We start from the raw sequence: 15804 nt of genomic DNA, 5'->3' as shown, positions 1-15804 counted from the left end.
AAGACCTATGTGATCTTAAGCAAATCACTTCATTTCCCTTGGCCTGAGGTGACTCTTCTGTAAGATGAGGGGGTTGAGTATGATAATCTTCAGAATTCTTCACAATCAAGATTTCTATTTGCCCAATATCATAAATACCTCATTCAGATTGTGTTTCCATGCTGGCCAGCCCACATTAAGGAATAATTAACTAGCTGAGCAGAAATGGCTATTTTCTTAATGCAGAAACTAATTCTGTTCTATGAAGCATTTTATTGAAATTCTTGCTTCCTTCCAGTTTTTTAAAGGAAGCTTTAGGTAAAAGCCTCTTAATCAATGTGGTCAATGGGAAACACATCAGTTTCCCATTTGGACCATCAGGGCGAGCAGGTGTGTATATGGAAGTTGGGAAGAGGAATTGTACTAAGGTGGTGTAAGGAAAGCAGAGTTATAATAATCAAACACAAAGCATAGACTTTCTATAGAAGAACACTTACTTTATATTCCAAAATATAGAAATAGTAATATAGAAAGAAGAACACTTCTTCTTTCTATAGAAGAACACTTACTTTATATTCAGTAGCAGGTTTTATTATTTTTATTTTCTTTTACCTATTCTTTGCAAAATATTCAAGGGAGCGTCATTGTTATGCAATTAGAAAAATTAAGCTTGTTTTCGTAACAGAGTTATTCTTCATTTGTGTGATTGCATTTCAGAAATGAAAAGGAGCTACTAACAATAGTGCATCTCATTCCTGACAGCCTTCCTTTGTTAATTAGTGCTCAACAGCATCCACAATAATTAAATTTTTTAAAACTGCATTAGCTTGCTAATCAAGGATATGTTTATAGAAAATAAGGGTTATGGAATTAAACATTGAAATTAAGCATTGCTTCTAATTAGTGTGGGTAAAGTAATTTGGAGACAAAATTCTTACGTGAAAAATCTTACAGGCTACCTGGTTCAGCCTCTCAACACCTGTAAGTAAGCCTTGATATTAAAGATTTTCTAAACTGGAGATTTGCCAACATTGCACAACTCTGAGTCAAGGATTTCTTTGATGTGCTTTATCCAAAGGTTTTATGCAGCATTGAAATTCTATTTCCCTTCCTCTAGACTTTCATGGAAACAGAAAATTGGTTCATCTGTACAATAAGAATACGGTTATTGCTATCTTCTTAAGTATCCTGACCACTTAATAATAATAGTGCCAGAGTCACTAGTTCAAGGAATTCCTGTCTCTCATTATATATATCTATAAATATATATAATATGCCTATTAAGTACCCTATCGAGCATCTTAACCACAGCTGAAGGAGATTATAGAAAAACCTTTCTACAGCAGTTGTTTCTTGAAATTTAGTAACAGTACTACCAGCATTAAAACTGGCTGGGATACTTGCTAAAAACGGGGATTCCTAGGCCACATACCAGACGCTTGTGAATCCGAGTGGCTGGCACTGGATTTGGGAGTCTGTCTACTAATTAAACTCCTAAGGTGATTGATTATGCTGGTATTAAGAATCACTCCTCCAGGAAAGAAAAGTATTCCTCTCTACACATTTGAGCCAGGACCCATTCTTTCTCCTTCCTTCTCCTCTTCCCATTGCCCTGCATTCCAGCTATGTCTTCTTTAATGTAGCACAATAAGTAATCTGCTTGTGACAAAGAACCGCTTATGAGAAACTCAGGAGCACACGAGTCATGGCAGTCCTTGATCAGCGTTGATCTTCTTAGGGCCCCTTTCTCTGCGGGGATGATAGACAGCCCTTTAGCATCTCCTCCCCCTTGCAGGGCTGTGGGAGGCAATGGGGGACAGTAGCTCATGGCTCAGGTTTGGGGTGACACCGACCTGAATTTGCATCTCTTTGTGGGATCTTGGTTACATTCTTCAACCTCTCTAGCCTCAATTTCTTCTTTTATAAAATGCAACTAATAATATCCTTTTCATCGGGGAGGAGGGTAGGGAGAGGGTGGAGGGGTTATGGACATTGGGGAGGGTATGTGCTACGGTGAGTGCTGTGAAGTGTGTAAACCTGGCGATTCACAGACCTGTACCCCTGGGGCTAATAACACATTATATGTTAACAAAAAAAATAAAAATAATAATAATAATGTCCTTTTCACAGGGCTGTTGTAAGAATTTGAATTAGTGTTGCACACAAAGAGGTTAGCACAGTGTCCAGCCCATAGGAAGAACCTGACAAATCCTGAACATTGTTATTCTTGATGAATTTAGCCCACCATTGTTCTTCAGTCTCCATAGTTGTTCCTTGAGCAGCACCTGGTTAAATGATTTCTCCCAGTCTTCATTATCTAGGGGCACTTTTAGAAAAAGTGGCTTTGAGAGTTTCTGGAATAGTCATCTCCCGTATAAACAATTGAAATAGTGTTCAGAAAACCCTCTATTTGAGAACAGACACTTCAAGAATTTCTCTGTGCTTTGGCATGAAGTATATGAAATGTAAGCTAGATTGTATCTATCTTACTGATGCTCAAATCAAAAAGAAAGGAATTCTTATCATATGTACCAGAGAGATCACAGATTCTTAATCTCTCTTAAATTTTAAACAGTGTGAGAATCCGATAGGCCCTATAGACCATTCCTTCAGAAAAATGTCATGCACACAAGCATTTCTGCGTCTGGTTTCAAAGAAGCTCATGAACCGCTGGAAAATCATCCATGTTATTTCAGGGCAATCCATGAAGCTCCTGCTTAAAAAACGACCTATTAAAAATTAACCAGGTTAATGAGGCTAGATCATTCTTAGCTCATTTTCTCCCTGCACAGAAAAATGTTTGAAATTTTAGAAATCAGAGGTTACAATTTTAAATTTTCAATTCTTTTTTTTTTTTTAAGATTTTGTTTATTTATTTGACAGAGAGATCACAAGTAGGCAGAGGCAGTCAGAGAGAGGGGGAAACAGGCTCACTGCTGAGCAGAGAGCCCAATGCGGGGCTCGATCCCAGGACCCTGGGATCATGGCCTGAGCTGAAGGCAGGGGCTTTAACCCACTGAGCCATCCAGGTGCCCCCAAATTTTCAGTTCTTATACGAAATTAATATTCCATCTGTTCATGAGATGGGTGTTTCTATTATTCTGGTCACTAGACAAGGATCGCTTAGGCCTGGCTACTTATATTTACATGCATCTGATAAGTGTTGGGTAGAGTAGACTTAAAATTTTAAGGATTTTTTTTTTAACAGCTCCCTGGAAGTAACAGCTTATATCCTCAAATCATAAATATTATAAGACTGTTTAACCACCTACATGAATCTGCTTGCCTTCAGTGAAACTTATTTTCTTCTACTAGGGACTTTTCTCCACCAAACTCAACAATTCATGTTGGATGACCTTTATTCACTGATATCTTCAATTTCACATCAGAGAATCTTATAAAGCAACGAGGTTTGAAAAAAGTGGTTTGCTTTGACCCCTCCATTTTCCAGATGGAAAATTAAGCCCTCAGCTGGAGATTAATTTGCCTAAGGTCACATAGCTAGTGATATGCCTAGAACAACTTGAAGTCATTTGTTCCTCACATTTTTGAGTGCTTAGGTTATTTTTCCTTGAATCCAAATTCAAGGATCTGCTGACGCCATCTTCCCTTGTGTTCATAAACTCTGCCCCCGTCCATTCCCTTCCTGTTACAAATGAACTCACTCGCTACTGATGGGCCAGAGCTGCCAACATCCCTGTTTCTGACTGCATCACTGGATTTGCTCTTCTCTTACCAGACATCTTCCCAGCCCCTCCAAAGAGGTAAATTCTTGGTACAAACCTTGCTCGGTCTGTCTTTCTTAGCCATTGTGGCCATCTCCTAGCTGAGACAGCAGGACAAACTACAACTCCACAGGTGGCCCCAGGGCTCTTAGATCTATGCTGGACTCTCCTGAACAAAGAGTTAGCAACTTCAGGGTTTTTCCACCTGTGGCAGAGGCTAAGGTGTTCTACTTTTCTGTTCTTACGAACCTCGTCTTCTGAATATGACAAGAGGAGAAAGAATGTTTTGTTCTCTCTCTAAAGAATATAGATGTTCTTGTAGGATAACCTTCTTATTAAGAAGGATAACAGTAACTTACAAATTTGACCACTTCCTCTATCATGTAAACATAACGCCTGACTTGACGTTTAGTGTTCTTACCACCAGAAAGCAAAAACAAGGACAAATAGAAAGCTGTGGATACACAGTGTGCAGCAGTTAGATTTTTTTCCTCTGTATCAATAAATGGACTATTGGGTAACCAAGATGAGGAACAAAATACTGTTAAATATACTGTTAAATCCCTCTTTAACATCATACACTAAAATTCCAGGGGAATTTAAACTTAAATATGGTAAAGGAAGCATAATAAAAGACATATAAATAAATGTTTATCAAATTTGAGATTATAAATATTTTCCTAAGCATGAAAGCAAAGGAAAACATCTTAAAGTATGGACAAATATAACCGTATATATACTAACTTCATTGCAATAAAAATTAGACATAAATAAAATTAAAAGTTAAATGTGGGAGATTCAAATTAAAACCACATTGAGATACCACCTTACACCAGTTAGAATGGCCAAAATTAACAAGACAGGAAACAACATATGTTGGAGGGGTTGTGGAGAAAGGGGAACCCTCTTACACTGTTGGTGGGAATGCAAGTTAGTGCAGTCTCTTTGGAGAACAGTGTGGAGATTCTTCAAGAAATTAAAAATAGAACTTCCCTATGACCCTGCCATTGCACTCCTGGGTATTTACCCCAAAGATACAGATGTCGTGAAAAGAAGGGCCATCTGTACCCCAATGTTTATAGCAGCAATGGCCACGGTCACCAAACTGTGGAAAGAAACAAGATGCCCTTCAACGGACGAATGGATAAGGAAGATGTGGTCCATATACACTATGGAGTATTATGCCTCCATCAGAAAGGATGAATACCCAACTTTTGTAGCAACATGGACGGGACTGGAAGAGATTATGCTGAATGAAATAAGTCAAGCAGAGAGAGTCAATTATCATATGGTTTCACTTATTTGTGGAGCATAACAAATAGCATGGAGGACATGGGGAGATAGAGAGGAGAAGGGAGTTGGGGGAAATTGGAAGGGGAGGTGAACCATGAGAGACTATGGACTCTGAAAAACAATCTGAGGGGTTTGAAATGGCGGGGGGGTGGGGTGGGAGATTGGGTACCAGGTGGTGGGTATCACAGAGGGCAAGGATTGCATGGAGCACTGGGTGTGGTGAAAAAATAATAAATACTGTTATGCTGAAAATAAATTAAAAATAAATTTTAAAAAAAAGTTAAATGTCAAACTAAACAAGCATTAGTAGCTTCTCCAAACTAAGGCTATTAAAAAAAAAAATCAAGGTCATAAACGAGCAATCACAGATGATAAATGACCAAAGAATAAAAGATACTGAGCTTCATTGCTAATGAAATGAAGGCATATAAAGCTGAGATACCATTTCCCCTATCAATAGCAAACATTTAAAAGATGACAAAAGTAACTTTGGTAAGGAAACTTGTGCTTTCACATATACTCTGTTGGGAAAAGAAAATGATACAATCTTTCTAAACAGTGACTTGTCAATGAGTACCAAAATCATTAAAAGATGTATATCCTTTGGGGCTCCTGGGTGGCTCAGTGAATTAAAGCCTCTGGGATTGGGCTCTCTACTCAGCAGGGAGCCTGCTTCCCTCTCTCTGCCTGCCTCTCTGCCTACTTGTGATCTGTCTGTCAAATAATAAAATCTTTAAAAAAAACAAACAAACATGTACACCCTTTGAACCAGAAATTCTATTCAGGTGTGTTTGTCCTGAGGAAATTATCAGAGATGACAACCAATGTTTATGGATAAGAGTGGGCATCTAATCATGATTTGAAGACCTTAATATAATTTGCATTTATATAATGGGATACTACAAAAAGATAAAAATTCTGTTTTTAATTTTCCTGTCCTCTGATATGTTAAATCAGCTCTAGGACTGAGTTTATATAATCTGGAAAAAAAAAAAAAAAAGAAAAGGAGTTCTATAAGCTTTTTTGTTCCCAATACTACCCACAGGAAGTTATCTGCACAAAGTCTTCCCTGGTGGGAAGAAACAGAATTGAAAAGGCCTTGCAGCTGTGTGGGAGGGAAATTGGGAGGAAATCGTGAATTTGTAAAGGTCAAGACACACTGATTTAGCCATGAGAGCATGCTCTTAAAAGATTATAGGATAGATATTTAAAAATGACAATATAATGTGTATGCTGAGGTCCCTACTTTGTAAGGTATGTGTGTTAAATCTACATTGAGATTTTAACAGGAAGAGAACTTGTTTTTATGATTATTTTTTATAGTGTCCTAAGTTTTCTATTGTAAGCATAATTCAGCAAACAAGATATGCTGTTAATAAGAAGAAGGAAAGGCAGCAAAGGTGATTACAAGTTTCCTGGGCCTTACTTTGCTTCCAGAGCCAGAGCGAAGATGCCAGCAGCCAGGGGCGCCGAGGCTGAGGTGCCCGTGTGGGTCTCTGTGCAGTCATTGTGCAGATCAGCACTTGTCTAGGTAGCATCCGGAGGGAAAGAAATGCAGGAGAACACATGAGGAATGTACCCTGTCCGTGGGGGTTAACCCTACCTATGGCCGCATCTGCTATGATCAGGAAACTCAGCTGATTGTCTTCCCTACTTCCTCCTCTAAACCACAGGCGGATGTTTGCCATCTGCTGATATTTTAGTTCCCTCTCCTCTATATGCAACTTGTCTATAATTCTGGCATCAGGCTGCCTTTTCTGGGGATGAAGTACTCCCACTATGAATATTTTCTCTTCTGAGATTCCCAAACGAATTGCTGTCTGCGAAGAAGGGACAGTTTCAAAATCGCTGTGAATCATGCTGGCCCATTAATCAGCAGGTCCATTGTGTCTAGTCTGGCATATTTAGAAATTCTGCCTCATGCAAAATTCCCTTTTGCCTTGAGATTGACATTTGACTACCTCTTCGGCACAAGGATGGAAAGCCTCTGATTTGGGCCATTTGAGCTACTTGCACAAAATGTGTTCTGTGTGTAGTTTGCACTCACTGTTGACATAGTTTGATGGCCCTGAGTTAGCGTCCATATTTGCACTTCGGCGAGAATGGGGTTTTTCAGCTGAAAAGTATGTTAGACTCTGATCTGGTTTCAAACCATAAAACTGCTACTCAGTAGATGTGTCCCCACGGGCACGTCCCTCGGTTTCCCCATCTGTAGAATGAGGCTGACGTACCCTGACTCAGATGCTGAGGCTGAAATGAGATCCTGTCTGTGAAAGCTTTCTTACACAATATTACTGCACATAAGGAATTACCCGGCTAATTTTAGCTTGATGGAGAGGTTGATGAAATCGAAGGCAAGAAACCAAAAAGCCTTCCAATCAGACTGCCTTAAGGACCGCAGTAGTGCTGGCTGAGCGAGTTGTCGGGCCAAAGGATTACTAACAAGACACCCACCCCGGCTCCCGCGTTATCATTTTTAGCTAGAGATTTCGATGTGTGGGAGGGAGGTGTAAAAAAATAATTTGTTCTATTATCACCTCCTTTGGCTTCCCACTTGGAGTCGCTGAATTTCGCAAGTTATGGTGGCACTGCTCCTTAGAGGGTTGCGGAAGCGAGGCCGCCCTTTTTCCCTACTGACGCATGTAAGCCCCCAGAGCTGACTGAGTTGAGGACCTGGTTTGCGTAAGACAAAGGCTACGTTATTGCCAGCGTCTCAAATAGAATCTACCAGCTGTCTTCTGCGCTGGCTGATTTACCTAAGGAGAGAGCTTTATCAAGATGGAAACTTCCTCTGGCTTCAACGCGCGATAGCTCTGCTGAGGGCCAGTCTCTGAAATGCTGACTGAAATGCCTACCAGGCCATTTTCAGAAAATCAACTCTAGATACCCCCAGGGACAACAAGAGCCAGGGGGCTCTGAGCACAAGGGGAGCAAATGTCTCTTTCAAAGGCTATCAAATAGGCCTGCCGTAAACAATTCCTGGGTAGAACATCACCATCTATCATTTGAGTAACTGAGTATAAGAGTATGAGAGGGGGACCAGTGCTTCTAAGTTGAGCCTAGGGTTTTACCATCTAAACTAAAGTTACAGAAACAGAGTTCCAGAATAGTGATCCTCTGTAAAAAAGAGCACTGACAGGTGTTGGTTTTTGTTTGTTTGTTTGTTTTGAGATGCCATTCATAGGAATTTACACACATTCCAACGTCTAACTATTATGGGGTTCACTCACACTCTAATTGGACCATGACCTATTATTCCACTGAGATTACAATCTACATGCTTTAGCCAGTTGGTTCTTTCTGTATCAGGAGTTAAATTTGGGACATTTTAGAATTAAAAGTACCTTTCTCCATTCTCAGATCCCCTGAATGAATGGCCCTTCATCAATGTGCCCTTCAAGGGAAATCCAATAATTGCCCTTGGCAGTCTGACTCATGGAAGAGAAGGCACAGCCAAGTGTGAGCTAGAGATGCTTTCTGGGTATATAACCTTCCTGAGCTGTTTATTCAGCAGCTAAGAAGTTAATCTTGGGGGAAAGTGAGACTGTTATTTTCCTGCAGGTCACCCATTATTAGGAGATAGAACTAGGGTGTGCTCTGTATTTTTATCATCTGCTAAAGAGCAAGACAGACCATATCCCTGCTATTAAAGATCAACAAGTCCAAGGGTGGGACAGGCCCTACAACCCTGAAATCTTCTTTAAGGCTATTCTCGGGGAGGCATCACACAAGCAGAATAGACATTTGGATTCTTGGCTGTATGTAATGACAGCTTAGTGGCTTCTCAGGGGCAAGTTTAAAAACGGCAGGCAACATCGTCTTGGCAGAGATGTCATTATCCTTGAGAGAGAAAACTTGCCGATATACACCAGCCTTTCAGGGGAGTATGGTGCGAGTCTCCAGCTGAGCCCTCAAGCTTAAGCAAATCAACTTTACCAAAGGTACCGACCCAAGGATCTTGTGGGACACGAGCCACGCTCTCCTACCTAAGCAGAGGAGTCAGACAAAAGCAACGTACGATTCGCTGGTCGGTGTAATCCCCACTGCTGTATGAGGTGGCCAGGGTGGAGGAGCACTTCTCAGCATACCAGGGGGACAGGCCTTGCTGTGAGGCGCTGCTGATGGAGATGGTGTAGATGCTGTCCGTGTAGCCGTCACAGTCACAGTTATCACCCTGACGCCCCCCGTTCCCAGAAGCCCACACGAAGATGGAGCCCTTTCCTTGTCTCCCCTAAAGGAAAAGCCAGACTAGATCACATCCGTCATCTCTTGGGATTGCTGCACGCCCCAGTGAAATCCCCCACAAATACATGCAAGAGAGGTTCTCCGAGATAGATATTTGGAGTCGGTTTCAACGTCGGGTCCTCCAGCCTCCCTGTGGGAAAGCCCATGAGGCTGCATATAAGAAGCCTCCAGGCTGGGACTCTATCAGGCTACCTTCCTCTGGGCCCTCTCTGACATGGGTCTGAGTGAGAGCTTTTCTTTCTTTTCCTCACTGTGCAGGCCCTTAGCACTCTGGCCCTTAGCACTTGCTCATAATTTTGCACTTCTCCCTTGGCTTATGTCACTGTGTTTGAATCTTTGAACTTCCTCCCTTTCTTGCTGCTTGCATCTTCTGGCTGACTGATAGAATGACAAAAATCAGGCATTATTCAGATCTGTTTTGCAGCTGCATTAAAAGGGACTCTTCAGCTGGATGTAGCTCGTCAAGGCTACTCTTTCTCTGACTTCTCAGTCTGTGCTCTCCGAAGTTCCTACTTTTGTTTGATCCTGTGCAGAATGAAGCCTTAGAATCCTGGTAAGAATGGAGTAAACAGGGCAATACCACCCAGGCACAAGTCCACACCTGGCATGTCCAAAATGGGAATTAGCACCTAGCTTTATTTAAGGATGCATTTCCAAAGATTGGAAAGAAGTCTGGGTGGTAGTTTCCCTAGTGTACAAATCCGAAAGCGGCAGGAAAATGAGAAAGGACCTATCCAGAGTACTTCTTATTTTAAATTTATTTTATTAAACTTTTTCTGATTTATTTACTTTTTTTTTTTTTTTTAGTTTTTTAACACTTTATTTCCAGAATATTTTTTAAAGTAACTATTCTAAGAGTAAAGAATCTATGTTGCATGTCAGACCCAAATGGGTAAAACTCTCTGGACCCTTAACTTCTGTCCCTCTGAAGAATGATCTGGTTCTCTAAATGCATTGCAAATTGTCAATAATGACAAGAAATTCAAAGCCATTTCTCTCCATATGAGCTAAAGGCTCGTCCCTTTCCTTGCTATCCAAATGGTCATGTTTCACGTCAGGCGGTTCTGGGTTAAGCACCTTACCTGCTTGACACCATATTCAAAGGCTTTCTGGGCCAGTCGGCCGGGCCCCTCCACAGTTTTCCCGTCATCATTAGGGCCCCAGCTGGCGCTGTAAATATCCACATGTCCGGGATTGAAGCCAATTGAACTGGCTTCAATAGCATCAGTCACAATACCATCCAGCATTCTTATGCCTGAACAGTAAACCAGACAAAAAACACGTAAGTGGATGTCAGCACGTACATGTAGATGGTGTAATGCTCTTAATTTTATTTTTCTTAATATTCATTTTACAGAAGACTCTCAAAAGAGTAAAAAACAGGGTAACCACTGGATCTCAAGTGCCTATGATCAGGGCTGCTATGAGCACAGAAGGAAGATGCAAGTCACTGCCTCCATAAGCTTTGGTATCTGCCCTTTAGAGATAACGCTATGCACTAAGCAGTGACCATGATTGGTACTGATTACAAAATGTCTCCCCTCCCTTTGTTGTCCCAACAGCGTGAAAATGACAAGACAGCTTTTGAAAAAAGGCATCGAACAACCCTCCCTTGACCTGTCTGTTCATGATTATACCACGAAAGTCTGTTGCCTAGCCTGTGCCACACGAAGGATTCTGTTTGGGACACTGTGTGGGTTGAAAAGATCTATCCACAATAGGAAACTAGCAAATAGGGAAAGAACTCTTGTTTCTGAGCCCTGATTAAAAATAACCTAGAGGCCATTCTTTTATGTGTTTGTGAGACACATTTTCAAGGAACATGCTTCCTTTTCTTCTAAATAATCTCAAGGATGAAATCATTGCTGTGGATTTTTCTCCTGAGGGGGAATCATTTTTCATTAGGAGAAGGCAGACGCGGTAGCTCTTTGTACTTTCTAACAGGCTGTCACCTGTCATCAGACTCATGTATTCAAGAGCCAGGAAGGCAAAAGCAATTTAGACAAATACGGACAGCTACCCAGTCATTCCTGGCTCCAGACTGATCATGTAGTAGAGTGCACAGCCTCATATTTGCATGCTATTATTTACTATGGAGCATGGGTAAAAGAACATGTAATTAACATAATTAGTGAAACTCATATTGATTGAAACAAAACTGGTTAAAAATTTACTTTGGGAAAAAGAAAAAAATCCGCGCTCTACTTACTAGCTGTGTGATCTTGGGCAAGCCACTTAAAATCTTGTGCCTCAGTTTCTTCAGTCTTTATGGGGATGGTAGCAGCTTATGTGCATTGAGGATATACTATAAGCAGTGACCATGCTAAGGCCTTAAACATACAGATTCCTCTATCATTAGGACAATGATTTGAGGTTGATGTCATAATTTCCCCCATTTTACAGGTGGACTATAAGTCCAGAGAGGGACAATGACTTGCTCAGGGCCACCCAGCTTGAAACGGGGGAGCTCGAACTTGAATCCCAGAAATTTTACAACCAAATCTCGCCTGTTAACTTAGAGTACACCATGTGTAATGTGTTGTAGAGTCAGTGGTGCCTAATAAGTGAAACGTATTATTAAAAAATGCATTTGGGTCTAGACCATCAAAGGGTGGAGTAATGAGAAAAATCTCAGTGGACTTGGAATCAGATGTCTTGTGTTTTACTTCTACACTGCCACAAACCAGCTGTTACCTTGAGAATTTTGTTCCTGATTACTTCTCTATAAAATGAAGGGATCAGAAGATTCTCTTGCAAACTATAGCTAGTTCATCATGACTTAAAATGTGAAGTATTTCTCTAGGTGATTACCTGATTTGTGCTTCTGCCTTCATTTTTTTTTTTAAATTAACATAGTGCTTTAAAAAAAAAAGGGAAAAAACACAGCATTTTGACAATGCTGGTATCAGAGAGATCAGGAATGACACAAAATGTAATAGTATGGTGTATTAGGGAGAGATTCATTGTATGTGCCACGATGTGTTTATTTGATCTCTTAAAAGGAAATAATAACCAAACCCAATGTATAATTGTGCAGAGTTTAAAAGGAGTTTTACTCTCATTGGCATATTGTACAATCGATCTCTTTTATTGTAGTTTGGAAGACAAACTAAACGCAAAGTTGCTAGCATAACGGTAAAAGCCCAAGCTAGGGATAGTGAAAAGAGGAGAGACAATGATTATATTCTATGTGAGCCCCTGCTGGTCCACTGTCCACCCATCTTCACAGGAAGATGGACTGGGTCAATGGGTTCTCTTGTCTTCCCGTGGGCATCAGTCAACTGAAGACCGTAGCAGGAGGGTGGGGGATGAGAGGAGAGTGAGGCAATCATTTGCCGGGATCCTCGTCGCCTAGAGGAAGCCCGGTCGTTGCACTCAGGGCCATAGCTCCTGTCCAGTGGTTCTTTCCCATGGCCCCAACTTTCTTCTGTTGCCACTGACCTCTCTTTCCTCTTGCTCCTTTAGGCCTAAAGATAATTACGTCTGTTTTCATTTGTTAGCCCTTGTTGGTTTCCCTTTACTATTTTTTTTAAGGTTTTTTATTTTAATTCCAGTTAGTTAGCATAGAGTGTTATATTAGTTTCAGGTGTATAATATTGTGATAATTTCTTTGAAGGCTTGTAAATATTTCCTCTATTTAATTGCCCCGATGGAATTTACCATATGTTTCTCCACAAAGACTCTCACTGCAACTACTAGATTTTAAATCTGTGCTGTCAGAGATAACCTTTGGCTTCTTCATGTAACCAGTATGCATTCTTTTATTTTCTTAAGACCATTATTTGCTATGAAATGAAGAATGAGAGAATTGCGAGGCAGGGAAAGTCTTTGTCTAAATTTACCTCCTCCTTCTGTTCCCTTACAAGCACTCAATAACAAACCCTTGTAAATTAGCACACAGAGAAAATTAGCTTTGGTTCAAAAGCTTTTCAACATTTCCATTTTTCTCCCCATGAAGATGTATAGGCTAAATTCAGCTATCATTTTTTTTTTTTAGGAATCCAGAGCCATTGATTTGTTTTCAAATCACACTTAAATCCTACAGCACATATTACATGGAGCTCATTTCTCCCTCTGGTTGTTGAAAACCCCCTTTTTCCCCCCTCATTTACACCAGGTGTTGCAAGACTCGAATTAAAGTTCAAAACTGTAGGAGCAACCCTCTGCTTTACCTCCAACTTTGGAATTATATGCAACTCCGACCCCACACTTGTGATTATTTGCTTGCATGGCGATTTCTCCTGCACATCTGGTCCCATGTCTGAAGATGAAAAATAGGAATTATAAAGCAGGAATGAGTGCAACTGTCATTTGCACATGAGTCCCTGGTACGTGGCCATACTAATTTTTTGTCAACCTTGTTGCTGGTCTCCGGCCTGATAGTTTTAGATGAAGTGTAGGTATCAGATGATACAGGAACTGGAGCTGAAATATGTGATTCACTTTCCAGCTTCTGCCCCTGACCAGTGGTGTGACCTTGAGTAAGTCACCTGTCCTCGGGGGTTTGTGACAACTCATGCCATATTGCATGTACAGAACATGGAGTGGTGGCTAGTGTACTGTTTCAGAGAAATGGCTTCTGCTCCATACGTTTTGGTGAAGTTGTTCTTTAAGCCCTATCTAGTGACTTCCTTGAAGTAGGCTATCCTGGACCAGTCCTAGTAGGATAAGTAGAACAAAATTCTCCTCTCAAGCTCTCTTCCCGCCCCCTAAACATCCTCCACCAAACTAAAGCAACAGGGTTTTCTAGTACCGGGGGGGAGTTTGAAATTTTAACAGGATACTACTGGCTAATTGGGAAACCAGTGTCGTCCTGCAACTCTGATTGGAGCCAGAAGCCTGAACAAGACTGGTTTTGCCATCAGGCAAAGAGGATAATTGCTGGTTTCAGAGTATCTGGAGGGAAAAGTCCATCTCTAAAACAGAGCAGAGTCCACCATCAAAACATCAGTTCTGAAAATCTGAGGATAATCATCTTTTCCCACCCACCCCCCCCCGACCTTAAGAGGGTCAATAAGTCAAGAGAACTTTAATGTGAATTTATTTAATAGCTTCATCCCATAGTGGAAGCCCCTGAGAGCAGTGTAGAGGCTGTTGGTGCTTTGCAGGAGCCGCCATAGGAAAGAGGGGAAGAGTTAGCTCTCGGCAGCACTGCCAGCCACCTAGTTTTAGGCACTACTACGCTAGACATCTGTTAATTTAGCCCAGCAGGAATATACAAATTCTACATTGACTACCCAAAATAATTGTTTCATTTCTCTCTCTCATTTTTTTTTTTCCTAAAGTACTAAAGATGATTTCTTGGTCTCCTTTTGCTAAATGATGTGTCTATTTCTTCATGTTAATACTGGAGAGGAATCCTAAGTCAGAACAATGTAATTATTTTTAATTCAAGGTCTTTCCTAATGTAGCAGACATCTGCTGCTTCTTCTTCTTCTTCTTCTTTTTTCTCCTAGCATTTCCTCCTTCAGGGAAGTACTTTCTCATACTCCTTGTGATTCTGTCATGAGTCTCCTCTTCCCAGACAGCTTTCAAGGATTATTGCATATTCTGGGGGAGAGAATTCTATTCTTTCTCTAGAATGTATAGCTTTAAGTTCCATGTGACCCATGCGGATTTTGCTGCCAAGCCAAAAAAAAAAAAAAAATTTTTTTTTCTTTTTAAGAATGTAGCTAATTGGAGGCAAGCAGCTAAGCAATAGACTGATTAAGGTCCTACTAGTATATTATTTGAGCTCTTGGATCTTGGAAAGCCTGAAGCTAGACCATTCCTTGGATGATTTTTTTTTTAATCCCCACCTTACTTCATCTTTGAATTAGGATTCTCACTTGCAGCCTAAGATGCCCTGACCAACACACCCATTCTCTGAGAATTGTGTGTACATCGAGCTCATAAAAGGAGCCTTATGTTTCTTTGATGGGTTAGCTCTCTTTGCTTTTGTAGAAGAAGAAACTGAGTTGTCACCCTCCAGAAATTGTGTTTCTAGAAGTCACCACCACCTCTATCTCCATTTCCCTAGGGCCAGGATAGCAGAATGTCCAGCCTAAGCCAATAGAATCGTACTGTTGACAGATAGCACCTCTGTCCTAAGAATGATGCAAAGTGACAACACCTATGATTTATCTCTCCTTGCATACTGAAAATTATGTTCTTGAAAGGTGCAGTAGGATCATGGTACAAAAAAGGATTGATACTTTCCCCTCCTCTTACCCTCACTTCCCACCTCCACACCTTGAGAAAAACGGAAGGCTTTATCAAAGTGGTACTATGTCATTCTTTGTAGACCTACAGCTTTTTTTCTTTCCTTAACTTAGGATCTGAGATAAAAGAACCCTTTATTATTTTAGAACAATGGTAGTAACTGGCATTTAAACAAATTGATTTTTAAAAAATTATTCCACAAGATAGTTTAAAGACTACTATTATCCTAGTTAAAATACCCTTGTCACCCATGTTATTTAACTAGAAAAATAATCTGTAATTGGTATTGAAATTCTGAATATAGATTCATGCCAGCTTAATAGTAAGAGTTACCTGCACTTTTGAGATTTTATTATTTAGT

The 15804-nt window shown here is 40.6% G+C and overlaps 1 protein-coding gene across 1 annotated transcript in view; it reads right to left on the bottom strand.

Annotated features, from left to right (window-relative positions):
* The window catches only part of PCSK1 (proprotein convertase subtilisin/kexin type 1), a 42800-nt gene that overhangs the window by 12955 nt on the left and 14041 nt on the right, over window positions 1-15804 (bottom strand). The window contains exons 6-9 of the mRNA XM_082724523.1: window positions 13415-13503; window positions 10325-10497; window positions 9016-9228; window positions 6424-6524 (exon numbers count right to left, since the gene is read on the bottom strand). Of these exons, the coding sequence (XP_082580649.1) occupies window positions 6424-6524; window positions 9016-9228; window positions 10325-10497; window positions 13415-13503 (576 nt within the window). The remainder of the gene's footprint in view (window positions 1-6423; window positions 6525-9015; window positions 9229-10324; window positions 10498-13414; window positions 13504-15804) is intronic.

Source organism: Mustela nivalis (genome assembly GCF_964662115.1).
Source record: "Mustela nivalis genome assembly, chromosome: 3".
Lineage (NCBI taxonomy): Eukaryota > Metazoa > Chordata > Mammalia > Carnivora > Mustelidae > Mustela > Mustela nivalis.
This window is presented reverse-complemented; position numbering and strand designations above follow the sequence as displayed.